This window comes from Liolophura sinensis, chromosome 6 (genome assembly GCF_032854445.1).
Source record: "Liolophura sinensis isolate JHLJ2023 chromosome 6, CUHK_Ljap_v2, whole genome shotgun sequence".
NCBI classification, from domain to species: Eukaryota; Metazoa; Mollusca; class Polyplacophora; order Chitonida; family Chitonidae; genus Liolophura; species Liolophura sinensis.
The window spans coordinates 4,846,739-4,873,239 of NC_088300.1; the positions used below are offsets into that span (position 1 = coordinate 4,846,739).

The 26,501-nt window shown below is 40.4% G+C and overlaps 2 protein-coding genes across 7 annotated transcripts; both read right to left on the reverse strand.

Annotated features, from left to right (window-relative positions):
• Positions 1–942: 942 nt before the first annotated feature.
• On the reverse strand, positions 943–15,407 carry LOC135468294 (probable ATP-dependent RNA helicase DDX28). Of its 5 annotated transcripts, none has more exons than XM_064746465.1 (15): positions 15,091–15,407; positions 13,729–13,831; positions 13,080–13,352; positions 11,890–11,997; positions 11,625–11,682; positions 11,034–11,182; positions 10,240–10,311; positions 9,734–9,815; positions 7,675–7,781; positions 4,756–4,872; positions 3,154–3,250; positions 2,490–2,641; positions 2,050–2,142; positions 1,692–1,844; positions 943–1,110 (listed from the first exon to the last, which is right to left on the reverse strand). In XM_064746465.1, the coding sequence occupies exons 2-15, from the start codon at positions 13,798–13,800 to the stop codon at positions 1,006–1,008; spliced, it is 1,638 nt and encodes a 545-aa protein (XP_064602535.1). In that variant the 5' UTR covers positions 13,801–13,831; positions 15,091–15,407; the 3' UTR covers positions 943–1,005. The 5 variants fall into 5 exon arrangements, with proteins under 5 accessions (XP_064602535.1, XP_064602539.1, XP_064602538.1 ...); XM_064746469.1 differs by having other exon boundaries at positions 15,070–15,407; XM_064746468.1 differs by having other exon boundaries at positions 15,042–15,407.
• A 666-nt stretch (positions 15,408–16,073) lies between these two features.
• LOC135466287 (tubulin epsilon and delta complex protein 1-like) lies at positions 16,074–26,480 on the reverse strand. 2 transcript variants are annotated; one of them, XM_064743704.1, is made up of 7 exons: positions 26,268–26,480; positions 25,967–26,066; positions 25,080–25,351; positions 23,262–23,360; positions 20,754–20,840; positions 20,004–20,198; positions 16,074–19,644 (listed from the first exon to the last, which is right to left on the reverse strand). In XM_064743704.1, the coding sequence occupies exons 1-7, from the start codon at positions 26,379–26,381 to the stop codon at positions 19,246–19,248; spliced, it is 1,266 nt and encodes a 421-aa protein (XP_064599774.1). In that variant the 5' UTR covers positions 26,382–26,480; the 3' UTR covers positions 16,074–19,245. The 2 variants fall into 2 exon arrangements, with proteins under 2 accessions (XP_064599774.1, XP_064599773.1); XM_064743703.1 differs by having other exon boundaries at positions 24,987–25,351.
• Between the last annotated feature and the right edge of the window lie 21 nt (positions 26,481–26,501).

The window sequence follows — 26,501 nt, forward strand, 5'->3', positions numbered from 1 at the left end:
AACACTATTCCAGGGACACCAGACATGATACTCCTCTTGGTCACAGTCTATAGTGACACTAGGCTGACCTATACTCGGCCCACACAAAGAAAAGTGAGTGAGTGCTTGGGGTTTAACGTCATACTTAATATATGACAATGAAGGAATCCTTAGCATGCATGTAATGTGCCTCCTTGTTGCAGGACAGATTTTAACCGCTCTTTTATCTAGTGCTGCTTCACTGAGATGCCTTACCAAAGGCAAGTAAGCCGCCCTGCTCGAGCCATTATACTGATACGGGTCAACCAGTCGTTGCACTATCCCCTTCATGCGAGGAAGTTACAATTTCCTGTTTTAAGCACACAAAGACAAGTACCAGTATCAATATTAAAGTCTTTAAACTTGACCAAATTCAACAGAATGGCTATTGATTGGTGGTTACTGCCATGATTGAGAACTTTCATATGACAGTGGTGAGGTTTATGGGTGGAGGAAACCAGAGTGCCCGGAGTCAACCAAAAACCTTCATCTGGTACCTGGGAAACCGCTAACCTTAATGCCACGGCTGAAATGGAGACAGCTGAATTTGAACATGCGACCTCAAGTCTTAAAGGTCGCAGGAAGCCAGCACTTTAACCATCTGACAATGGCTATTCATATCCATAACACTTTCAACTGCTGTCTACAGAGAACAATTTTTGTAAAACCCTAATTAACCCTTACAACACTGCTTCCAAACCCTGGCCATTCACGTTATAAACAAACAGCTGTGGAGACCTATAGAGAAAAGCCAATATGCTTCTGCACATGCTGGGAGAGTCAACATATACTTCAGAACTTGTACTTCATATTGTTCTGCTAAACAGATACGCAGGATGCTTAAACAGTTGCTTGCCTATTATTTGTAAGGACCTTACTCGTATAAGGCTTTCAGACGTGGACAAACAAAAGCAGAATTGTTGTAACAGACATTTATTGCATTATAAGCCAAAAGAGTTGCAGTTAACCAGGTACGTCTTTCTGGCTTCATTCATCTGGTCCCATGCCATGCTTTGCTTCATAACTAGACACCAGTTTACGTTTGATATTAGCGTTGACGTTGTGCAGATCAGTCATTCTTCTTGCTGCCACCTGTAATGAAGTATGGCTATACAGATAACAGATTCACACAGGACTTCTCTGTAGTGCTTAGCAGAACAGACAAGAAAGAAATACTAGCTCCATTTCTATTTTCATCACCTGGAGTTTCAATCCAGATTGCTCATCTTTGTTTATTTATGTACTGCTATCCAACTGACCAAAACGTCCACATTGTGTTCCACAAAAAAGGAAAGATGTCTGTATACATGCTACAACATCTAGTTTTATGCTGGAAAATTTATGTATTTATTTGAATGCTGTTTTATGTTGAACCCAAGAACATTTCATTTATACAATGGCAGCCAGAGTTATGGTTGGAGAAAACCAAGCAGAGCTCAGGGGAAACCAACAACCACCCACAGGTTTATGAAAATTTAATGCCTTATCAATAACAAAACACATCCCAGAACAACAATGTTCTCTACACAATGTCCCAGCACAACAATGTTCTCTACACAATGTCCCAGCACAACAATGTTCTCTACACAATTAGATTACCATTAGATGCATTGTATGGCTACACCATACAGTTAATTGTCAAAAGTCATTTTTTCCTTCTAATTCTTTCTTACCTCTATTTTGTTAATGAGATCCACCTCCCAAGGGTGCGAGACGAAGCTGACCACATGTCCAGGAGAGCCTGCTCCCACTCGACCAGCCCGCCCAGAACGGTGGATGTAGTCAGACATGAAGTCTGGGCACTCATAATTTATCACGCGCTCAACCTGCAGCAAACACCAAATCAGACATGACAGAGGCCACAGTAATGTAATTCAAACACTGTTGGAAAGGAGGACTGAATGTAAGTTGTGCACATGGAATTCTAAAACAAATAGTGAATTAGAATTATGATACTGTGAGAAAACCTAACATATTTAAGACACAAATACAACAATGACTTAACAATAACACATAATGTATATTTTTTACCCTGAGTGTGTCAAGCCCTCTTGAGGCAATGTCCGTGCACACCAATATGTTATGTTCTCCGTTTTGGAAACTCTCAAAGCGACCAGCTCTACTCTGCAAGTATAAAAAATACACATTCACAGGTGTTATTTACCTCCTAGAACACACCACGGTTTACAGTTAAAATTTCCTTTATACATTAACAAAAATAGGGACAAAACAACTTTTATTGTGTGTTTTGAAATTGTGTTATATTCATTATTGGACCATTAGTATGAAGAAAGGTGGAAATGTTGATGACCTGGAGGACAGCCATAATCATTCATTAATTATAAAAACAAATTAAACCTCCTAGAGAAGCAGAAACCACTTTGGCTTGACTGCTATGAGGGAATGGTGAAGGGGACATAAATTATTCATTTAATATGATGTTTCACATCCATCATAACAAGCAGAGGTACCTTTTCCGTCAAGAAGCCACTCATAAACATATTGTCTACATCACTGGCATCCAGAAAGCGAGTCAGCCAGCTGCAGGTTGTAGTTTTATTGCAGAATATCAAAGTGGGGATAGACTTGAGTATGCTCTGCTTTGAGAGACGTAAGATGTTCTCTGAAAAAGTTTTATTGAAAACAACATTTCCTCACAGCACATAAATTTACATGTAAAATGTTACACTTCAACGAACAAAATATTTCATTTCAAATACTTTGAGTTCAATGAAAGATCATTTTGTTCAATCATACACAGCATAATATTCCCCTTTGAATGAGTTACATTTGAATTTTGGTAAAACTCTCAATAAACCATAATCCTGGCTGCCGTCATATAAGTGAAATACTCGAGTATGACATAAAACACCAATCAAATAAATCAATGATTTTGTGGTGCCTCGGTAATTCATGCAGGATTTAAAGTTCCTCATAGAAGAAACTCAAATGGTAGGCCACTAGTCTGCCCACAGTTTAATTGTGATTATGAGAAGGTAGTATACTTTCTGTACAAAGCCATCAAGCTAGTGAGATGCTTAACAAATGGTTTATATAGGCTACTGGTGAGCTGGGCTAGTAGTAGCTAATACTGGCACTGTGACAATATGTAGAAGAAGTATTTGTAGCACATACCTGGTTTAGATGAGGGTCTGAGCCGGATGAACTTCTGTGAGACATGTGGCATGAGGCGATGAACGTGATCTGTGGTGGCTTTGTGGAAGGCTTCCACCTAGAACAAGAGATCTGGTGTGAGACCATGAACATGATCTGTATAGGGGCGTTGTGGAAGGCTTCCACCTAGAACAAGAGATCTGGCGTGAGACCATGAACATGATCTGTATAGGGGCGTTGTGGAAGGCTTCCACCTAGAACAAGAGATCTGGCGTGAGACCATGAACATGATCTGTTTTATGGCATTGTGGAAGGCTTCCACCTAGAATGAGAGATCTGGCATGAGACCATGAACATGATCTGTATAGGGGCGTTGTGGAAGGCTTCCACCTAGAACAAGAGATCTATCGTGAGACGTTGAACATGATCTGTATAGGGGCTTTGTGGAAGGCTTCCACCTAGAACAAGTGATCTGGCATGAGACCATGAACATGATCTGTATAGAGGCGTTGTGGAAGGCTTCCACCTAGAACAAGAGATCTGGCATGAGACGAACATGACCTGTACAGGGGCATTGTGAAGGCTTCCACATAGAACAAGAGATCAAGCATGAGACACTGAACATGATCTGTATAGGAGCTTTGTGGAAGGCTTCCACCTAGAACAAGAGATATAGCATGAGACCATGAACATGATCTGTACTGAGGCGTTGTGGAAGGCTTCCACCTAGAACAAGAGATCTGGCATGAAACAATGAACATGATCTGTATAGGGATGTTGTGGAAGGCTTCCACCTAGAATGAGATATCTGGCATGAGAAAATGAACATGATCTGTATAGGGATGTGGAAGGCTTCCACCTAGAATGAGATATCTGGCATGAGAAAATGAACATGATCTGTATACAGGCGTTGTGGAAGGCTTCCACCTAGAACAAGAGATCTGGCATGAGACAATGAACATGATCTGTATAGGGGCGTTGTGGAAGGCTTCCACCTAGAACGAGATCTGGCGTGAGACCATAAACATGATCTGTATAGGAGCTTTGTGGAAGGCTTTCACCTAGATCAAGAGATCTGGCGTGAGACCATGAACATGATCTGTATAGGGGCATTGTGTTTTTTTTTTTGTTTGTTTTTTTTTTGATTGGTGTTTTGCACCGTACTCAAGAATATTTCACTTATACGACGGCAGCCAGCATTATGATGGGTGGAAACTGGGCACAGCCCGGGGGAAACCCACAACCATCCGCAGGTTGCTGGCAGACCTTCCCACTTACGGCCGGAAAGAAAGCCAGCATGAGCTGGACTTGAACTCACAGCGACCGCATTGGTGAGAGCCTCCTGGGTCATTACGCTGCGCTAGTGCGCTAACCGACTGAGCCACGGAGGCCCCAGGGGCATTGTGGAAGGCTTCCACCTAGATCAAGAGATCTGGCGTGAGACCATGAACATGATCTGTATAGGAGCTTTGTGGAAGGCTTCCACCTTGAACAAGAGATCAGGCATGAGACCATGACCATGTATAAGGGCGTTGTGGTTTATGTTCTTAACCCTCGAATCATTATGCAGGTCAATGACTTTCAGAAAAGTTCATTAATAATGGAAGGAATTCAGATACATACTGGGAAAACATCATTAAGTATTTCACTGAGACCTCTAGGTACTGTCGCCCCTACTAAGATGACCTGGGTGCTGGTGCTGACATAGACGTTGTTGCCACTGGACTCCCCAGCCGTCACCTACAATATACAGGAGGGATGTCACATTACACTCTACACATTGATTGACTGATGATTATTTAATATCATACTCAAGAATTTTCTGCTTTAATGAAGGCAGTCCGTTCAACGTGCACAGGAATGGAGTGCCCAGGGTAAATCACAGGCCTTTCGACAAGTTACTGACTAACTTACCCACATGTGATGTACAGATATGCACAGCATATTGGTGTCAATATGCACACTGGCAAACAAGCTGTCTCGAGTGAATGTTAGACTGCACAAACTGTCGCAAAAGTCAACTGTTTATTGCCACCAGTCCTCATTTGATGTGAGAGTGGGGGGAATCCACAAATTATGTTTCCAAGACATAATATGTCCTAGTCACTAAAAGGCAAGGTCCTCTCCCCCAACCACTGCAACCCGGCTCGCTATCTACACTGTACAGCATTACATTCTCAGCATGATATTAACAAATGATAAATAACTGATGAACTTGTCACATGTTGTAACATTGTTACTGGCATTCCATGAAAATGATATCTGCTTTGAAAAATGGAAATAGAACATTGACATCTACAATTAGGCCCTGTTTGAAGTGGAACATCTATAAAGTACGACAGAATGTGATACACGCTTTATTTTCTGTTAACCAAGCTCTTATTCATCAACATGTACTGTCTACCAACATAAACCTCATTTTAGTGATGATTTTGCAGTTCCTGCAGTTTCCTGTCTGGTACACAGACATTAGGCACAGCTGTCAGGTGTTTCTTATCTGGTATACACACACCAGGCACAGCAGTCAGGTGTTTCCTATCTGGCATGCAGACACCAGGCACAGCTGACAGCTGTTTCCTATCTGGTATACACAGACCAGGCAGAGCAGTCAGGAGTGTCCTATCTGGTAAACAGACACTAAGCACAGCTGTCAGGTGTTTCATATCTAGTATACATAAACTAGGCACAGCAGTCAGGTGTTTCCTATCTGGTATACAGACACTAGGCACAGCAGTCAAAAGTTTCCTATCTGACATACAGACACCAGGCACAGCAGTGAGGTCAGGTGTTTCCCATTTGGTATACACACACTATGCACATCAGTCTGGAATTTCCTATCTGGTATACAGACATTAGGCAGAGTTGTCAGCTGTTTCCTATCTGGTATGCAGACACTAAGCACAGCAGTGAAGAGTTTCCTATCTGGTATACACACTCCAGGCACAGCAGTCAGCTGTTTCCTATCTGGTACACAGACATTAGGCAGAGCTGTCAGGTGTTTCTTATCTGGTCTACAGACACTAGGCACAGGCGTGAGGAGTTTCCTATCTGGTACACAGACATTAGGCACAGCAGTTAGGTGTTTCCTATCTGGTATACAGACACTAGGCACAGCTGTCAGGTGTTTCTTATCTGGTACACAGACATTAGGCAGAGCTGTCAGGTGTTTCTTATCTGGTCTACGGACACTAGGCACAGACGTGAGGAGTTTCCTATCTGGAAAACAGACACTAGGCACAGCAGTTAGGTGTTTCCCATCTGGTATACAGACACTAGGCACAGCTGTCAGGTGTTTCTTATCTGGTACACAGACATTAGGCAGAGCTGTCAGGTGTTTCTTATCTGGTGTACAGAGACTAGGCACAGACGTGAGGAGTTTCCTATCTGGTATACAGACACTAGGCACAGCAGTCAGCTGTTTCCTATCTGGTATACAGACACTAGGCACAGCTGTCAGGTGTTTCCTATCTGGTATACAGGCACTAGGCACAGCAGTCACCTGTTTCTTATCTGGTATACAAACACTATGCACAGCAATCAGCTGTTTCCTATCTGGTATACAATACAGACACTAGGCACAGCAGTCAGGTGTTTCCTATCTGGTATAGAGACACCAGGTACAGCAGTCAGGTGTTTCCTATCTGGTATACAGAAACTAGGCACAGCTGTCAGGTATTTCCTATCTGGTATACACACACACCAGGCAAAGCAGTGAGGAGTTTCCTATCTGGTATACAGACACTAGGCACAGCAGTCAGCTGTTTCTTATCTGGTATACAGACACTAGGCATAGCAGTGAGGAGTTTCCTATCTGGTATACACACACCAGGTACAGCAGTTTCCTATCTGGTATACAGACACTAGGCACAGGTGTCAGGTGTTTCCTATCTGGTATACACACACCAGGCAAAGCAGTGAGGAGTTTCCTATCTGGTATAAAGACACTAGGCACAGCAGTCAGCTGTTTCCTATCTGGTATACAGACACTAGGCAAAGCAGTGAGGAGTTTCCTATCTGGTATACAGACACTAGGCACAGCAGTCGGCTGATTCTTATCTGGTATAGAGACACTAGGCACAGCAGTGAGGAGTTTCCTATCTGGTATAAAGACACTAGGCACAGCAGTCAGCTGTTTCCTATCTGGTGTACAGACACTAGGCACAGCAGTGAGGAGTTTCCTATCTGGTATACAGACACTAGGCACAGCAGTCAGCTGTTTCTTATCTGGTATACAGACACTAGGTACAGCAGTGAGGAGTTTCCTATCTGGTATACAGACACCAGGCACAGCTGTCAGGAGTTTTCTACCTGGTAAACAGACACTAGGCACAGCTGTCCTGTAGTTGTCCTCAGGCACCAAGTTAAGAAGAATGTGTGTGCTATTTGCAGACAATAACTTTGTCCTAATTACAACACATACCATAGTTTAAGTTGGTCAATAAATTTTCAGTGTTGCCGACACACTTGATTACGGCTGATATGTACAGTTAATTAGCACAGTTTACATTACCAATTTGATCACACAGGCTTTAGACTTCTCACCTGAAGCTTTTTGATGATGTCGATAATTTCTCCACTGAAGCTGTCATCCATCAAGGTGTCCATTTCATCCAACACTAGATGACGTAATGAACCTCTTCGGATAATGTCTGTTTTGTGACAAATCAAAAGTTGTAAGACTTAAGCCACGGAGAAGACCCTCAGAAACATATGCATTCAGGTTGCATACAAACACAAAAAAACGAAGAAACAACTCTAGTGATTACATGTCATGGCAAACTGCAGGTCAGACAAGAAAAGTGAAAACCTGATTTAGTTCTGGTAAATGGCTGAACAAAGGGATTTCAGGGCTTAGGAAAATGTCCAACGAGCTAGCAAATACAAAACTGCAAACATCAGACGAGCATGAAATCTGGACAGCTGTCCTTTCCAGCCCTCACAGTGCCTCTCTGCAAATAATGGAGGTTTTTAATGAAATATAGGAGAAATATAGGAATTCTTTCCTGAAAATATAGGAACTTATAGGAAACTCCAGACATAATTTTAAGACATATGGATGTCCTATTAATTATCTGATTGTAGCTTAAGTTCATACTCAAGGATTTTTAAATTATACAATGGTGGTCAGTTTTATGACTGTGGTCAGTTTTATTTGAGTGAATGAAACTGGTAAACCACATAACTTTGGCAAGTTTGTGTTTTGTGTGACATACAAATATGCACAACAGTATTGGTGGAAGACAAATAGCTTCAAAAAGGCATCAAAAACTGAATTGTAAATAAACTAAAATCCAGATGTTTGAAATATTCCCTTCCATCCCCCAGCACTTCAAAAAACAAAAGAAAGGAAACTAAGAAAACCTTTAAAAAAAATGTTTGGTTTCATATAGATGGTTTCATACGCCATTCATGGTGACTGACAACTGCCCTCATATTTGACTGACAACTGCCCTCATATTTGACTGACAACTGTTCTCATATCTGACTGACAACTGCTCCCATATCTGACTGACAACTGCCCTCATATCTGACTGACAACTGCCCCCATATCTGACTGACAACTGTTCTCATATCTGACTGACAAATGCCCTTATATTTGACTGACAACTGTTCTCATATCTGACTGACAACTGCCCTCATATTTGACTGACAACTGCCCTCATATCTGACTGACAACTGCCTTCATATTTGACTGACAACTGCTCTGAACATTTGACTGACAACTGCTCTGAACATTTGACTGACAACTGCCCTCATATTTGACTGACAGCTGCTCTGCATATTTGACTGATAACTGCTCTGCATATCTGACTGACAACTGCCCTCATATCTGACTGACAGCTGCTCTGCATATTTGACTGACATCTGCCCTGACAGCTGTTCTGAACATTTTATTGACAAATGCTCTCATATTTGGCTGACAACTGTCCTCATATTTGACTGACAACTGCTCTGCATATTTGACTGACAACTGCTCTCATATCTGACTGACAGCTGCTCTGCGTATTTGACTGACAAATGCCCTCATATTTGACTGACAACTGCTATCATATTTGACTGACAACTGCTCTGCATATTTGACTGACATCTGCCCTGACAGCTGTTCTGAACATTTTACTGACAAATGCTCTCATATTTGGCTGACAACTGTCCTCATATTTGACTGACAACTGCTCTGCATATTTGACTGACAACTGCTCTCATATCTGACTGACAACTGCTCCCATATTTGACTGACAGCTGCTCTAAACAACTGACTTACAGCTGCTCTCATATTTGATTGACAACTGCTCTCATATTTGACTGACAACTGCCCTCATATTTGACTGACAACTGCTCTGAACATCTGACTGACCACTGCTCTCATATTTGAATGACAACTGCTCCCATATTTGACTGACTGCTGCTCTGAACATCTGACTGACAACCGCTCTCATATTTGACGGACAGCTGCTCTCATATTTGACTGACAGCTGCTCTCATATTTGACTGACAACTGCCCTCATATTTGACTGACAACTGATTCAGATATTTGCCTGACAAATTCACCAAATGTTTGTAGAAGTGAGAAATGTCTGTCTGAATACAATTTCATACTCACTTCTGGACAAGAGCTTTCGCAAGACTCCTGGAGTTGATATCAAGATGTCCATACCTCTGATCTCTGGCCAGTTGAGTTTTGCCTTAATAAAACATCAGAAAACATTGGTATTTCACAGTATCCCGAATAACCATATAACTAATGATGCACTCAAGAACATTGGAGTTACATGTAGTCAAACTTGGACAAATACAAACAAAACATAGGTAACCACAGGTATTTTCTGCTGTCTTGAAATGGATATATACCTGCATTTACAAAGCTACTCCACACAACCCTAGTTAAATATTAATCTCCAGCCAGGGTACACTTCTGAGAACACCAGCTGTGCCTGGAGTACACCTCTGAGAACACCAGCTGTGCCCAGCGTACACCTCTGAGAACACCAGCTGTGCCCAAGGTAAACCTCTGAGAACACCAGCTGTGCCCAGGGTAAACCTCTGAGAACACCAGCTGTGCCCAGGGTAAACCTCTGAGAACACCAGCTGTGCACATGTCTGACTTACCTTGGTGCCTCTGCCTCCACAGTAGGACTGGACTTTGAATGGGATGACCTCAGACAGGCTTTGTGCCACACCCTAAAAGAGAGGAAACCACTATCTGGTAGAACCACTAAATTCATCTAAAACACTCCCATGAAGATTTACGTAAACAGATTTTGAACAACAATATTTAACCTAATATACTATTTTTTTAACCTTTCAAATAAAAAATGAAAATCTGATTGGAGTTTGTGCAACTTAATAATATTTATGGATTTATTTGTTTGGAGTTTTACACTATACTAAAGAATATTTCACTCATTCGGCTGCAGCCAGCATTATGGTAGGAAGAAACCAAGCAGAACCCAGAGGAAACCCACGATCAAATTGATGGCAGACTTGCCCATGTGTGAAACGGGGAGGAAGCCAGCATGAGCTGAGCGTGAATTCATAGCAATCACATTGGTGAGAGGCTCCTAGGTTGTTAAACTTCACTAGCATGCTAACCACTGGGTCATTGAGATCCCCTCCCCAACCTTAATAACATGTTTATGCGAACAATTATATTAACACATACATATGACTAATGAAAGGACAATACCCTCTAGCTTGTCTGACCAGATAAATGACAAATATATAAATATACAAACATTTGTCATGTGTTGTAACAAATATGTTTTCCCAAGCCTCTGTCTCAGGGACAAAAAGCCGGCAATGTCTGACATCCAAGATGTAACTGTTGCCAAAGGGAACGATGACCATAAACTAAACATAAATCCCGCCAATGTCTAAATGGACAGAGTTGGAGATTTCCTCACCATAATTTGATCAGCGAGTTCCCGCGTTGGAACCACAATGATGGCTTGGGGACTGTTTTTCCAAGATGGTGTGGAACGATCAGTCACCTGACCATGCCGATGAATCAGCTCTATTAAGGGGGTCAGATAAGCCAAAGTTTTCCCACTACCTGTAAGAGAAAGACACAGCTTGATATATATACGGTTGCAAACTTGCCAATGGGGATTCAATGGAATGATATGGCAAGTAAATACAGTGATGTACTCAACTTAGTACAAAAAAACCCCGCTGATCCACACGTATTTATCGCCAATGCATAAAGATTTCAGCCATTAACTCAGTGAATGCTGTCTGAGATTACCTTGAGAAATATAAAAGGGCTGTACAGCTTGGGTTTGTGGACAAGATACCACTCCGGATATGCTGCTAGTGGATTATTACCTTAATAACGTATTTGTTGCCACTGATCAGGTTTGAACCCTTAACCATTTGGTCTGCAGCCTAAACCCATACATTCATGCAAGAGAAAATTCTCCTGGCCCAGTTAGAGATAGCTACTAAATTCTATCCTGCTACACACAGACTAGGTTTTTTCCTCAAGATTACCTTACCAGTTTCAGCAGCTGACATTACACAATGACCTTTGAGAATTTTAGGAACTGTTATTTCCTACAAACAAAATAAAAAGATGGAAACAATTTCAATGCACTGTTTTGTTCTGTTCACAACATATATATGTGTGTGTAAATTTGATACATTTACGTGTTCTGAACAATATTTAACTTTTAAGTCACTAGTATCAATTATTATCGTTGTGTTTAATACAATTATTTTTCCACTCACATGTGAAAGATTTCAAGCTGAGAGGCTTCTCACCTGAATACGTGTTGGTTGAGAAATGCCAATACTCTTCAATCCATCAGCAACCGCAGAGCTCACGCCCAGATCTTCAAACCTCTGTGATACACTCAGCCAGGATGGGTTCTGCCAGACAGAACAACAAAGCATTTGTTAACACTGATATCAGCTGTGTCTGCATCAATACAGGAAGGGTTCTGAGAGACAGAGCAATGAAGCCTTTGTTAACACTGATGTCAGCGTTGTCTGCATCAATACAGGATGGGTTCTGAGAGACGGAGCACCAAAGCCTTTGTTAACACTGATGTCAGCATCAATACAGGATGGGTTCTGACGGACGGAGCAACAAAGCATTTGTTAACACTGATGTCAGCATTGTCTGCATCAATACAAGATGGGTTCTGAGAGATGGAGCAACAAAGCCTTTGTTAACACAAATGTCAGCTGTGTCTGCATCAATACAGGAAGGGTTCTGACGGACGGAGCAACAAAGCCTTTGTTAACACTGATGTCAGCTATGTCTGCATCAATAGAGGAAGAGTCTGAGAGACAGAGCACCAAAGCATTTGTTAACACTGATGTCAGCTGTGTCTGCATCAATAGAGGAAGGGTCTGAGAGATGGAACACCAAAGCCTTTGTTAACACAGATGTCAGCTGTGTCTGCATCAATACAGGAAGGGTCTGAGAGACGGAGCACCAAAGCCTTTGTTAACACTGATGTCAGCGTTGTCTGCATCAATACAGGAAGGGTCTGAGAGACGGAGCACCAAAGCCCTTGTTAACACTGATGTCAGCGTTGTCTGCATCAATACAGGATGGGTTCTAAGAGATGGAGCACCAAAGCCTTTGTTAACAATGACGTCAGCGATGTCTGCACTAAACCGGGAGACGGACTATTGTCACTTTAGGAACATGCGAATATTGACGTCCCCAACAGATTTAGTATGCTAATTTTCTCTGATGTGGTATATTTTGTTGACAGCAACAGGTGAGTGACAAACATCACCAGTCATCGACAGGTGACATGGGAATTTCAAGCCAGGCAAAACCTCTAAAAATGCACTTTCTCAAGTGAATTTTTGGAGAAAATATTTTAATGAAGAAATAGTAAAGTTCTACAAGGAGATATACGTAACTTTACGGAATGATCAAAAATAACTGCTAAAAGACAATTTCATCATTACAACAGTACAACAGTTCTACTCACTGGCTCATAGGGTAAAATAGTAAAGTGATCTCCGTGAGACTTCCTGTGCTTCCACCCATATGAGGCCAGGTGTTTGGGGTTAAAGGAACTGTATGTCTGGCCTAGGTGATGATTAAATTCTGGCCTTTTACACGAGATAATCAGGGGAGACTTAAACACAGGTTTACGATTCTGCTGTGCTTTCTCAATGGCTTTCTTGGTCATCATTTTCTGCATATTCTTCACTATGTTGTGAGGGACGGTGATCCTGGGAAGATCTGGATTCAGTTCAGCCTGCAAAGTAAACACGTACATGTTTATCCATACACAAAATGCTAATGAGTTATAGAATTACTTAATAGCTTAATGCATCTTCTAGATTACCTTCCTTTCTGTGATCATCCAAATTTGCAGACATGGACACTTATGATATATCTTATTAGGGAGGTGAAATAATTAAACCGCTGAGAATAGTTTTTTTCAATGTTTACCTTGACAACAACAATGAAATTTTCTCATACTATACTTCAATGCCATTATAGTCTTGCTGTTATTATAAATGTAATGTCTGATCACATATCTACATTCTCTGTAGTTTCCAGAATGTAACTACCATAAGCAACCATTTAAAACGTAAGGTGTACATGTGAAATAACAAAAATGTGCATACCCTGTAATGCCGACATATCTGTAATATCGCTTTTCCAGGGCAGTCAACATGATGAAGATGTCTTGTTGCCATGGTAACACGGAATATCCCAAATTATGTATTGCTGCCAAACACATATAAAAGAATTAAGATCAATTATTTCAAAACACTGACACTACAACTACATCACAATCTGGACAATCAGGGAATGAGTGATTTCAAAGATTGTTGTTTGCTGGCAGTAATACATGGATGCCCTCGGCTGAGGATCAATTCATTGTTTCTGGCAGTAATATATGGGTGCCCTAGCCTGATGATCAGCTCATTGTTTCTGGCAGTAATACATGGATGCCCTAGGCTGAGGATCAGTTCATTGTTTCTGGCAGTAATATATGGGTGCCCTAGCCTGAGGATCAGCTCATTGTTTCTGGCAGTAATACATGGATGCCCTCGGCTGTGGATCAGTTCATTGTTTCTGGCAGTAATATATGGGTGCCCTAGCCTGAGGATCAGCTCATTGTTTCTGGCAGTAATACATGGATGCCCTAGGCTGAGGATCAGTTCATTGTTTTAGTCTGGCCATGGAACATATCTCAGGTTCTGCCAGAGACAACTGTAGCAAACACTTACGGCCGAGTGTGAGTGAAGCTGAGTGTCGTAGCCACAGGGGGAACCAATGGTTAATCATACACCATCTCAGGCCATGTCCAATAAGTCCTTTCTAAACATTGGCTCCAGTCCAAAACTGGTGTCATCCCAGGTATGTTCCACTCTGTAAGTACACGAGACCCAAATTCACCTCACAGTCATCGCTAAAGCAACAGCCATTTTTCCTTCACCTCAGTTATTGTTCTTTGATGGCGCATGCTCATTAAACCTGAAAAGACAAGCGCAATGGATTCCTTGTCTAGAAATGGTTTGCTCGTGAATACTGGGCTGGTGTGCCATTACCGTGTGGAATATACCAGGGATGTTGCGTGTGCGGGTGGGCTGAGATAAGAGCCAAAGTGGACACCAATTTTGGCCCGCAGCCATTGTTTAGACAGGACTTATTAGACATGGCGTGAATCCGTGTATGGTTTGCAGACATGGACACTTATGACGTCTGCCCCTGTGGCTATGATACTCTGCCAGCCCAGCATAAAGAGAGGAATTGAAGTAGCCATCTGGGGCTAGTATACATCACAGTGTGAAACTCTTAGTTGGCTCATAGTTATGCGCTTGATGTGCACTAACACCTGCATTATGGGGATATAATTACTTAGCTGTTATTAATATATGTAGCTGTTTAAAGGCCATGGAGCATAGGCCTTGGTGTAGGCTATGTGCCTTACACATGGACTAAGTTCAGTCACTGTACACCTTTTTGCATAGCCTGTCTACCTCTCTCCAAACTGGGAATATGATTGACGTCTCTTAATTCCAGCTCTTTCGTTCAATTTCAAGAAAGCCGTTTCATTTTTAGATATCTCGGTCCAAACAACAGCGAGCACATTCAACGGTAGGCCTGCAGTACATGTTCACGTTTGCAAAACAAGCAAGACAAGCAGTTGTTGGTTAAATTTCAACACATTACAAGTTAACAATGGGTTACACGCTTCGACAGATTTTAAAGTGTTCTTGACAGCAGTGATATTTGACTTCACTTCCCACGCGTGGAGTTAACGCGCGATCACCACGAGTTTGGTTTATCAGCGTAACAAGAGTAGCACTGGGCAGTTTACATCCTGTTGTCATGCGCTCTACACCGTCCTCCTGATATACTTCCGTTCCCCTCGTGGATGTAGGCTGACGAGTACTGTTAAAGGCTGACGAGTTTCTCTTTCACCATGGCTTGACCGCAAATTTGCGGTCATTCCATACTTCTTTCATGCTAAGGCCCTTCAGAGTAGTCTGCTAAACCAACTTGAATTGTAGGCATAAGAAATACTGTGGGGCTAGCTGCACATGTTGACCAAACAATGCAATCATGAGCCTGTATTCATTTCGTTCAAGTGATGCATGTTAGTAATTTAGGCCAACCTTGCCTATTGTTAGTCACATTTAGTTAGTTTATTCTACCTATTTAGTTGATTCTTGTCTGAGGATCTTGTCTCACACCCATTAAGTTTTCAATCTTTTTTAATCATTACGGCACTTTTTTCAGTGTAATGTATGCATACCATTATTACAAAAATGACAATAAAACTAATTTGTTTGTGTCACTACAGATAAAAGCTTTATAAAACTGTGCAAATTATTTATCTACGCTCTATAGTTCTATTAGACTGTTTCAAAATAAAAGTTGCCGAGGTGGTTGACAAGGTTGAAGAATTAGGGTACCGGTAGATGAAATACCGTTAATTCACGCAAAATTTTTTCTTCATCATACTTAACATTTTTATTCACGTAAAATACAAACTCACTTCACAAAATAACAAGATCTGAAAACACCTAAATCTCAATGCATTACATTAACAACAAAACTGTCATCATATTAACAATATTTTACAATGCAATAATGATTTAAAGCTAGATATAAAGCTATTTTTGTTTACTTTAAAGCACGAAAGAGAAATCTATAATGGATAATTATTCTTCAAAAACACACAAATAGTTTATGAAAGATATGTGCATAAGAGATAAAATTTTCACAAAATAATAACAATTGTCTATGGGTACTTTTATTTATTTGTTTGATAGGTTTTTTACGCCGTACTCAAGAATATTTCACTTATATGGCGGCAGCCAGCATTATGGTGGGAGGAAACCGGGTCTATGGGTACTTTTAATTACAAGACTAAGTGAATAAAATTTAGCTTGTCCTCTGGTAAAATACAAATAACACATAACAGAAATACAGATCACAGTTTTAAATATTTACACTAAAATTATCACTACACCGTAATGCCTTGTTACTGAACAGAAACACTGCTGCATAGCTTGAAACTTTCAAGTACCTGTACTGCACACCAACAACATATGGCTTATGAAAGCTTACAATGTGGTTGCAACTCAGTTAAGGTTTACTGTGCATTCGACAACATAGTATCATACAGCTGCTGCAAAGTACCACATCATTCATCATTTCAAACTATGGCAGCATGCATGGTCAATGACTGTTACACATATGATTGGTCCAAAAGCACTCAGCAGCACCTGCCACTTTGTAAGCAAACTGTGATGCACCGTCATGAAAAGAACACTAACAGTGTAATGGTGCAATGAATATCTATAAAGAAAATTAAGCCTGGTTGCATACAGATTCCTCTGGAGTTGAAATGGCACTTGTTTATTAATATTTATTATTTTTTTTTAATTGGTGTTCTACACTCTACTCAAGAATATTTCACTTATGGAACGGTGGCCAGCATTGTAGTCAAAGGAAACCGAGTACAGCCCGGATAAAAAAAAATGTAATTGGTTCAGTACAGTGCCTTTAATTTTTTTTTATGAGTTTTGGTTGGTAATTTTCACCATAGATCATAACCGATGTGACCAAACCATAGGCCATTACTGTGACCAAACTACTGTCGTGTTTATTTTCATTCTGACTAGTTGATACGACAGATTACGCTGTGTAAATGTTGCAATATTTTCCTTATTCATCCTTGTCAAGGATGGATTGATGCCACAATCAATGGCGAGATATATTTTAAAATATTTTTAGAATACCAGTACCAACATGTTTTCTCACAGTCACAAATCCAAAAGACTTTTTCAGCAGACAAATATTTTAATCTGCTTGCTGACAGTAAAATGTGTTTAGCTTTCATTAAAAACATTAACAGTGAGTATACCCTGGCTATGCAGTGGCTGGATGTAACTGTTGTAAGATGTAGTGCTATGGCTTAAAAATCACACAAGGTATGAAATAACAACCATAGTAATAATCTCAGTCTCCCCTTATAAATGGATTTAAACACTTTATGCACATACATGTATTTTACAAGCAGACTTACATAATGCACCGATCCCAAACACAGTAGTGAAGGGCACCAAGAAACCAATGTTTAAAAGCACTTAAACGCCAACATTTTGATATTAACATTTGTGTTTGTTGTAGATATTTGATTTGATATTTCGCTTATAGGATGACAATGAGCAGGAAACCACACTTGGGGAAACCTACCACCATCCCTAGGTTGCTATGACCTTCTCACATGCCACCAGAGAGGAAACCAGCACAAGCTGGACTTACACTTAGAACAGCTGCATTGATGAGAGACTCTTGAGTCTTTATGGTGAGCTAACATACCAACCTTTCGGCCACAGAGGCCAGTTGTTGCAGAGAAATACAATGCACTGATGTCAGTCCAAAAAAAAAAATGCGGATTTTAGCCTGCACAGTTTAAAGCCCACCATAGAATTTAACCATTTACATCATTTTATTCAGTGCAAAAAAAAAAATCTAAAAAAGAATTCTGCTTGTTTGTTTTTTAGCTTTTTTCACTTTAACCCAAGAGGCTGGTTTAACACAGCCATTTTGGGGTTAAAGTTCAAAACTGTAATACCAAAGCATAGTACCAGCACTCAAAATTTTGCACTCAAAATTGATTTGATGCAAATATTTAAGAGTTTAATTTGGATTAAAATTTTAGAGCTGAAACCCAAAATCGTGATGTGAAAGAGATCTGTGGTAGACATCTATTACATGTTTTCAATGTAAGTATTATGTCATGCAATTATGCCATAAACTTTGGTCAGAATAGATGCATTTGCACTGAAAACGAAGCAGATGAAATATATCACAGTATCTGTTAACTTTGATGTAACTGGACTTACAACTTAAATATCACACTTCATTGTTTATACTGGAACAGTCATTTTGCAAATTACTTTGAAGTTCACATTTTTAATATAAAAAAAAATTTATCTCCTGCAGGCTGAGAATTTGAAATCTTCATTTCTGAGATCAGAAAGTCTCCAGACACTGTCCATCTACACTTTTACTTATAGTTCTGATGCCAGTTTTCACATTCAAATGTTCTCTCAATGGTCATCAAAATAAAAAATCTTATTTTTCTAATAAAATGTTTTATGGGATGAGCCCACAATAGCATTTCACTGTGATGTACTGAGAAATCCAAACCCAAGCAGTCTGCACTATCTCTATCTTCAGTGCCAAAAAATACATCCACTTTAACCCATCATTCATAAATACAGCCATCAGCTGTCAATCTCTTAGTCATTTCATATCTGATGTCTCATCCATATGGAGCTACATGTATTTATACATTTTCACAAAAAATAAATAAATATAACCAACTATTCTTGTGTGCCCCTAGGCTTTTTAACTTTTTGAAATTAGGCTCAGAAATAACAAGTCAACATTTTCCTCTAAAGATTGATTTAGTTATCAAGTAACTACCGCAGTGATCAAAAGATAGCACCGAGAACATGGGGAGATAATTAGACGTATTTTCTGTGAGTGAGGCTTGATGTATGCCTACATCATGCGACAGAACCCTCCCCTAGGGTAAAGGTTCAATATTGGACATATTTTCTGTGGGTGAGGGGTGGTGTATGCCTACATCATGCGACTGGCCTGGGAGTTAATTAGACATATTCCCTGTGGCCCAGGGGAGGTATACATATGAGATCAGGTAGGGTAGAGGCTATCTTCTCCAGCCTAGCCTTCCCCTGGGCCTGTTGACTACTTATACAGCTCTCCAGTCTATTCATGTGTTCCTCCAAGCTTGCAATTTTCCCCAGGACATCTCTGGACTTGCCATCCATCTCCTCTAACAGAGCCTCATGGCGATTTTCTGTCTGGAACCGTCCTAGGTTAGACGGTTTGTTAGCGGGTTTGGTCACGTAAGCTAGGTCCAGGCAGTGAGGCACTCTTGAGGGAGCAGGAGAGCAAGAGCCTAGGGATAACTTTGCTTTCTGTAAGGAGATCTCCAGATCAAGGGAGGCAATCAAACTGTCAAGTTCCCTCTCAGAAATCGAGGATCGCTACAAAATTGCAAAAGAAAGTATCAGAGGATGATGAAATTAACCACATCTGGAAAATTGGAATGTGAATCAATACTTCAAAAAATATACTTCGACCATCATAAATTTGGTGCAGCTGATGATTACAGAAAAACTGATGACGTTCCAATGATACAAAATTCAGAATAGCAAACGTAAGTTAAAACAACCGAACTTGAGTGCAATTCAAAGACAGTATGGTTAAAATGTAACTGTAACTGTAACTGTTTATTATGATAAAAATGAAGCCAACAAACACTCAAGATTCCAGGTAGGAAGCTGAATTGACTGTGTTGCAATACATTACGGCTAGATTTGGGAACATTCACTAAAACACAAACCTTTGTCTCCCACAAATGCTCCAGTTCTTCCACCATTGTTTCATATTTCAGAATTGTTGTTTGCAAATCTTTACGGGCCTCTAACATTTGTGCCACTCCATCTGGTGGAATGTTATAGACTGAGTGAGTAGACATTTTCTGATCTCCTATATGTTCCTCCATCACTGACTTGACTTTTAGGTCCAGAACTGTTTCCTGTGATAAGATGTTACACCTGCATGAGTAAACCTATGATAATTCCTTCATCCATGTCTTTGTCTGAATCGTTGTTTAATGCCACGCTCTAGAATTTTGCACTTACATATGATGGTGGCCAGTATAATATACTGGAGTGTCTGGAGTAAAACACAAACCTTTGGCAACTTCTACTGGCCACCAGCAAAACTACAGACAAGCATCTTCATCCTCTTTATTGTCATCAAGGCCCCATGAATAAGGGAAGCAGGGGAATCTTACAAAGTTCCTCTGTATTAAGAATGTAACCTTTATCTATTAACCATGTACATGTGCGTTATATGGGATCTGAAAAATATGGGGTTGAATTAATGCCTTATGTTTTGACATTAGTTTATAAAAAGCTGTAGCAAATTCAGAAAAGATCACAGAGAGAACCACAAAAATCTTTATTCCATTTCAACACAAAAATAACCACAAATGAGCCATGACTGTGCTGATCTTTTATGACCATAAAATCATATCAATACATCAAATCTTCTTCTGAAGCTGAAATGACAATTATGATCTCCTTACCATCCACCTCCAGAAAACCTCCTCTTTGTCTTGCCACTTGAGCAGGTTCTGAAGCCGAGTGTTGTCTTTCTCTAATAAGTATAACACCTACAAGCATATCCAAACCATACTTTCAACACTAGCTCACCTCAAAGACAAGAAATAACAAGTCAACACTTACATGTAAACTGAGCACATGTGTTTCAACTTCTATCCCATCAAAAATCTAGAACAAGATTTAACACAATTGTTTATAAATGATCTAAAATCTTTTTCAACAAGGAGAAGAATCATCAACAAAAATGCAATAAAATAACAGTTTACTAAAATTATCATTCTACATTACCATCCTACCCTCTGAAACCATGGGTACATTACTAGCATTTGCCCACCCTGCAACAAATGTTTAAATGTTTGCGTTAAGTTTGACTGACCAGGAAACATTACATCCCAAATCGTGTAAGTGTAGATGTCAAGGCGTACGTGTAGATGTCAAGGCATACGTGTAGATGTCAAGGTGCACATGTAGATGTGTATGTGTATGTAGATGTCAAGGCGTATGTGTAGATGTCAAGACGTACGTGCAAATGTCAAGGCGTAGGTGTAGAAGTCAAAGCGTACATGTAGATGTCAAGGCATACGTGTAGATATCAAGGCGTACGTGTAGAATGTCATGGCATACGTGTAGATGTCAAGGCGTACATGTAGATGTCAAGGCATGCGTGTAGATGTCAAGGCATGTGGGCAGATGCCAAGGCTTACGTGCAGATGCCAAGGCGTAGGTGCACATGTCAAGGCGTACGTGTGGATGTCAAGGCGTACGTGTAGATGTCAAGGCGTGCATGTAGATGTTTTAGGCATACGTGTAGATGTCAAGGCGTGCATGTAGATGTCAAGGCATACGTGAAGATGTCAGGCATACATGTAGATGTCAAGGTGTACATGCAGATGTCAAGGTGTACACGTAGATGTCAAGGCATACATGTAGATGTCAAGACGTACATGTAGATGTCAAGGCATACGTGTAGATGTCAAGGCATACATGTAGATGTCAAGGCGTACATGTAGATGTCAAGGTGTGCGTGTAGATGTCAAGGGGTGCATGTAGATGTCAAAAAGTGCGTGTAGATGTCAAGGCGTGCGTGTAGATGTCAAGGCATACATGTAGATGTCAAGGCATACATGTAGATGTCAAGACGTACATGTAGATGTCAAGTGGTACGTGTAGATGTCAAGGCGTGCTTGTAGATGTCAAGGCATGCGTGTAGATGTCAAGGCGTACGTGTAGATGTCATGGCATACGTGTAGATGTCAAGGCATACATGTAGATGTCAAGGCATACGTGTAGATGTCAAGGCATATGTGTAGATGTCAAGGCGTACATGTAGATGTCAAGGCGTACGTGTAGATGTCAAGGCGTACATGTAGATGTCAAGGCATACGTGTAGATGTCAAGGCGTACGTGTAGATGTCATGGCATACGTGTAGATGTCAAGGCGTACATGTAGATGTCAAGGCATGCGTGTAGATGTCAAGGCGTACATGTAGATGTCAAGGCATGCGTGTAGATGTCAAGACGTATGTGTAGATGTCATGGCATACGTGTAGATGTCAAGGCATACATGTAGATGTCAAGGCGTACATGTAGATGTCAAGGCATACGTGTAGATGTCAAGGCATACATGTAGATGTCAAGGCGTATGTGTAGATGTCAAGGCGTACATGTAGATGTCAAAGCATGCGTGTAGATGTCAAGGCGTATGTGTAGATGTCATGGCATACGTGTAGATGTCAAGGCATACATGTAGATGTCAAGGCGTACATGTAGATGTCAAAGCATGCGTGTAGATGTCAAGGCGTATGTGTAGATGTCATGGCATACGTGTAGATGTCAAGGCATACATGTAGATGTCAAGGCGTACATGTAGATGTCAAGGCATACGTGTAGATGTCAAGGCATACGTGTAGATGTCAAGGCGTACATGTAGATGTCAAGGCGTACATGCAGAGGTCAAGGCATACGTGTAGATGTCAAGGCATACATGTAGATGTCAAGGCACACATGTAGATGTCAAGGCGTATGTGTAGATGTCAAGGCGTACATGTAGATGTCAAGGCACACATGTAGATGTCAAGGCGTATGTGTAGATGTCAGGCGTACATGTAGATGTCAAGGCGTACATGTAGATGTCAAGGCACACATGTAGATGTCAGGCGTACATGTAGATGTCAAGGCGTACATGTAGATGTCAAGGCACACATGTAGATGTCAAGGCATACGTGTAGATGTCAGGCATACATGTAGATGTCAAGGCACACATGTAGATGTCAAGGCGTATGTGTAGATGTCAGGCGTACATGTAGATGTCAAGGCATATATGTAGATGTCAAGGCGTACATGTAGCTATGAAGCATTTATCAACATGTTTAAAGATCATCCTGCAACACACCAGATAGTTCATAAGCAACATAATGGTCTGTCTCCATGAAGTGAGCAGATCTACACATTATATAACACCAGTAAGTTACCTTTTTGAGGAGTTCGGGATCCTTGAGGAGCTGTACCTCCAAGACAGACAGGTGATCTTTGTTTGGGGTCAGGTGCACACCTTTTGTAGCCTCATGGATCTACAACAGAATCAATGTCCAGTCACAGTTCTGGTGCAGGCCACATTATGTATTTAGTACCATATTAATTACACTAACTGTCTCCGCATTTTTCTCAACACAACTGCAGATTACACATTATTATCTAAAATTGTTGGCTTGTGCAATGATGGTGCAGGTCAGGTATGTGGATGAAGGAGCCCTGATCTCTGATCTCCCATGGATTTTAACACAATGGTCAGCGACTAGTCAAATCAAAGCAATGATGTATGGTAAGAAGAAAACTCACATCCAATTTAGATAATCTTTAACAGCATGCAGAATGTCTGAAAACATATTAAGCACATGAAGCCTAGGATACGCAAAATAGAAAAATTAAATTAAAGTTGTCCAACACCAATCAACGCTATCATTTTTTAGAACATGACATTACACAGGGATTATCCTGGAGCAATAAAGCAATGAGAGAAAATCTTGCGCTGCTCGAAATGAATGGGGTATTTTAAGAACCAAATGGGATTTTAAACAAATATAGTTTCTCTCATGGAATGAAACTCAGACAAAATTGCATGGAAAAAAGGCAAATATACCATAATGATACCACATTTATATGGTCAATGTCTTGGTTTGCTCCAGAAAAAAAAATGTTGTCATATATAGGGCCAATAGTGTAGCATTGTCTTTGTTCAAACAATTACATGTGATTGGTTACTGATGACATGGAAAAAAAAATTTATGCTCGGGTACTGGAGCTTAGTAACTAAAAAGTCTGCTGTGAACTTTTAATACTGGTTAAGATGTTGGGGCCTAGTGATCCTCGTATAGGCCCTATTATTATTAGTAAAATATAAGCCAGAAGGCTGAAGTCAGCTGTAGCTGATATAGATGCTGGCATTTGTAATGGATTTGCTACACTGCTGTGACTTTTGACAATAGTAACAAGTCACAATAATATCTTTCCTTTTGTTCCAAAACTTAAGTGTAGATGCAATCAAAGTTACAAGCAGGCTTTTAAAGTCACCCCCATACCTGCAACTTCCAGTGTTTCATCACCACTAGTTTTACAAAAATGTCTTCACGCATCCCTTTTCATAGTCCGAAGTTGCAATCTTCCCTTTAGTTTTGGATATGTTTCTGTTTTAATAGTCCTCTGTAGCCAGTCAGAATAACTACCACTGCCGTCGTTGTCAAACAGCCATTGCATTATTGTACACAGGTGGCATTTCCGATAATTTGTTAGAAGCTCTCTAACTTTCTTATCCTAACTCCCGCCAACCCGGTGAAGATTTCACTATCCCAGCAGGTCAGCGGTTATTCCGACCCCTGGTAAAGAATGATCATGACAAGTCCATGCGACATTCAAGCAAATGGTATTCTAACGAGTTCAGTTTTCTCTGTCATTATACAAAACAACCATCGGCAGGATTTCTTCAGTGACAGAAAAATATAGAGCAACATTTGTTACCATCGAAGAGAATTTTTATCGTGTTGGTCAAAATTTTAGGAGATTTTTTGGAAATTTACACGTATAAATGCTCCTGCCCAAATTCTATCCCTGCTTAACAGCTACAGGAGAATGGACAGCCAATGTCATTTGTGAATACCCTGGAAAATGATGTAAATTAATTCAGAAAACTGAACACAAACCTTGTGCATTTTCCTATATTTCTGAGCCTGAAGAGCAAACAAACTGCGCAGATTCATTCTGAGTTTTCCATTCAGGAGGAGAAGCTGCTGTACCTTTTCCCCTGCTGAGGAGCCATGCTTGACTGACAGGGGTCGGGCTGAGCTTGCTCTGTAGTCATCATGGTAAAGTTCTGCCGCTCCCTCCTCTATAGGAGATGAGCACTGGTTCATGAACTTCTCCAAGATATTCTCCTTACAGAAGAGCCAGCCAAATGCCAGCAGCAGTTCTCTGCTACCCTCACTCATGTCATTAGGCAAAGTGGCAAACCTCTTGGAATGGAAGCCTCGCTGCTGTAACTCTCTCTTTACATACACAACCATCTCCTCTACAATGCAGCAAGCACCACTCAAACATATATACATGGAATATACACAATGTTATCATTACCTTTGTTTGACTCAATTCACTATCTATTTTAATTAGGTTGATACACGGCCCATTGCAAGTGAAAATATTACATGTGTTCAAGCAGTTTCTTGACTGGAAAAACAGGGTACTAAAAGACATTGATAAATGGCGAGTGATACAGAAACTACTCTTAACAAGAAACACTAGCCCGAAACAATTTCTCTGAGGAATATGCTACACGGTCTTTACTACACTATATTCAAGAAAGAAAAAAAAGACTAAATGTTAGTAAATTACCTAAAATTTCACCCCAAAAAGTGAATTTTTGAGGCAAATTAAGGTCATAAAACATTAGTCATGAAACTTACGGTACACTATTCCAGTAGGATATAATCCTACTTTCTAAAGAAAACTAACTTTCTGACATCAAAGAATTGTTAAAGTCAGGTAAACATAATAACAGGCGAAATTTTTGGGCATTTAGTTTACCTTAGTATCTTAATACAATTAATACAGATAAGCTACTTGAAGAAAAGAAATCAATGGAATTCTGGGAATTTTGAAAAATGTCCACTCTGGGCTTTTAACCAACCTGTCGTAAGCTCTCTAGCTGCAGTAACAGCCACATCATCTATCTTTCCATACATGCAGTAATATATAAGCTCAAACAACAACTTCCACATTGGACGAACCTACAAAAAGAAAGTAAATGAATGCAATGCAGGTTTAACTTGAGAAATTTATGCTTAGCATAAAGAAGCAAAAGTTGGTCTATTATTAACACAGAAATTTCTGAAAGGAAAATGGTCAAAAGTAAATATTCTCTGACTCTATGATAAGTGATGCCGGGCAGCATTATTACACTGCCAAATTTCGATACAATACACTCTTACCGCTTCAATGCTGTTGAATTTTGCTTGTCTAAATACTTCAGCCTTGAATTTAGACGCCCCATTTTCCCTCAGTACATTTGTCAGTAACTCTATTGTATCTCGTATCTGTGCCATATCAGATAAATAAATTCGGTCTCGACTAAGATACAATAATAGAACAAGTGGACGCCATTTGTAAACTACATCAGAAGGGGGATAACTCAGTGATTTCAAACTTCCGCCACCAAAAGAAAC

Coding starts and splice junctions, on each gene's coding strand:
- LOC135468294 (XM_064746465.1), bottom strand. CDS start 13,800: ATGGCAACAAGACATCTTCATCATGTTGACTGCCCTGGAAAAGCGATA. Junction 11,998..13,079: donor CTATTTTACCCTATGAGCCA/GTGAGTAGAACT, acceptor TCTGTCTGGCAG/AACCCATCCTGGCTGAGTGT. Junction 4,873..7,674: donor ACATCATCAAAAAGCTTCAG/GTGAGAAGTCTA, acceptor TGTATATTGTAG/GTGACGGCTGGGGAGTCCAG.
- LOC135466287 (XM_064743703.1), bottom strand. CDS start 26,381: ATGGCACAGATACGAGATACAATAGAGTTACTGACAAATGTACTGAGG. Junction 23,361..24,986: donor AATATAGGAAAATGCACAAG/GTTTGTGTTCAG, acceptor ATTCTGTTGTAG/ATCCATGAGGCTACAAAAGG. Junction 20,841..23,261: donor ATCCCGAACTCCTCAAAAAG/GTAACTTACTGG, acceptor ATATGCTTGTAG/GTGTTATACTTATTAGAGAA.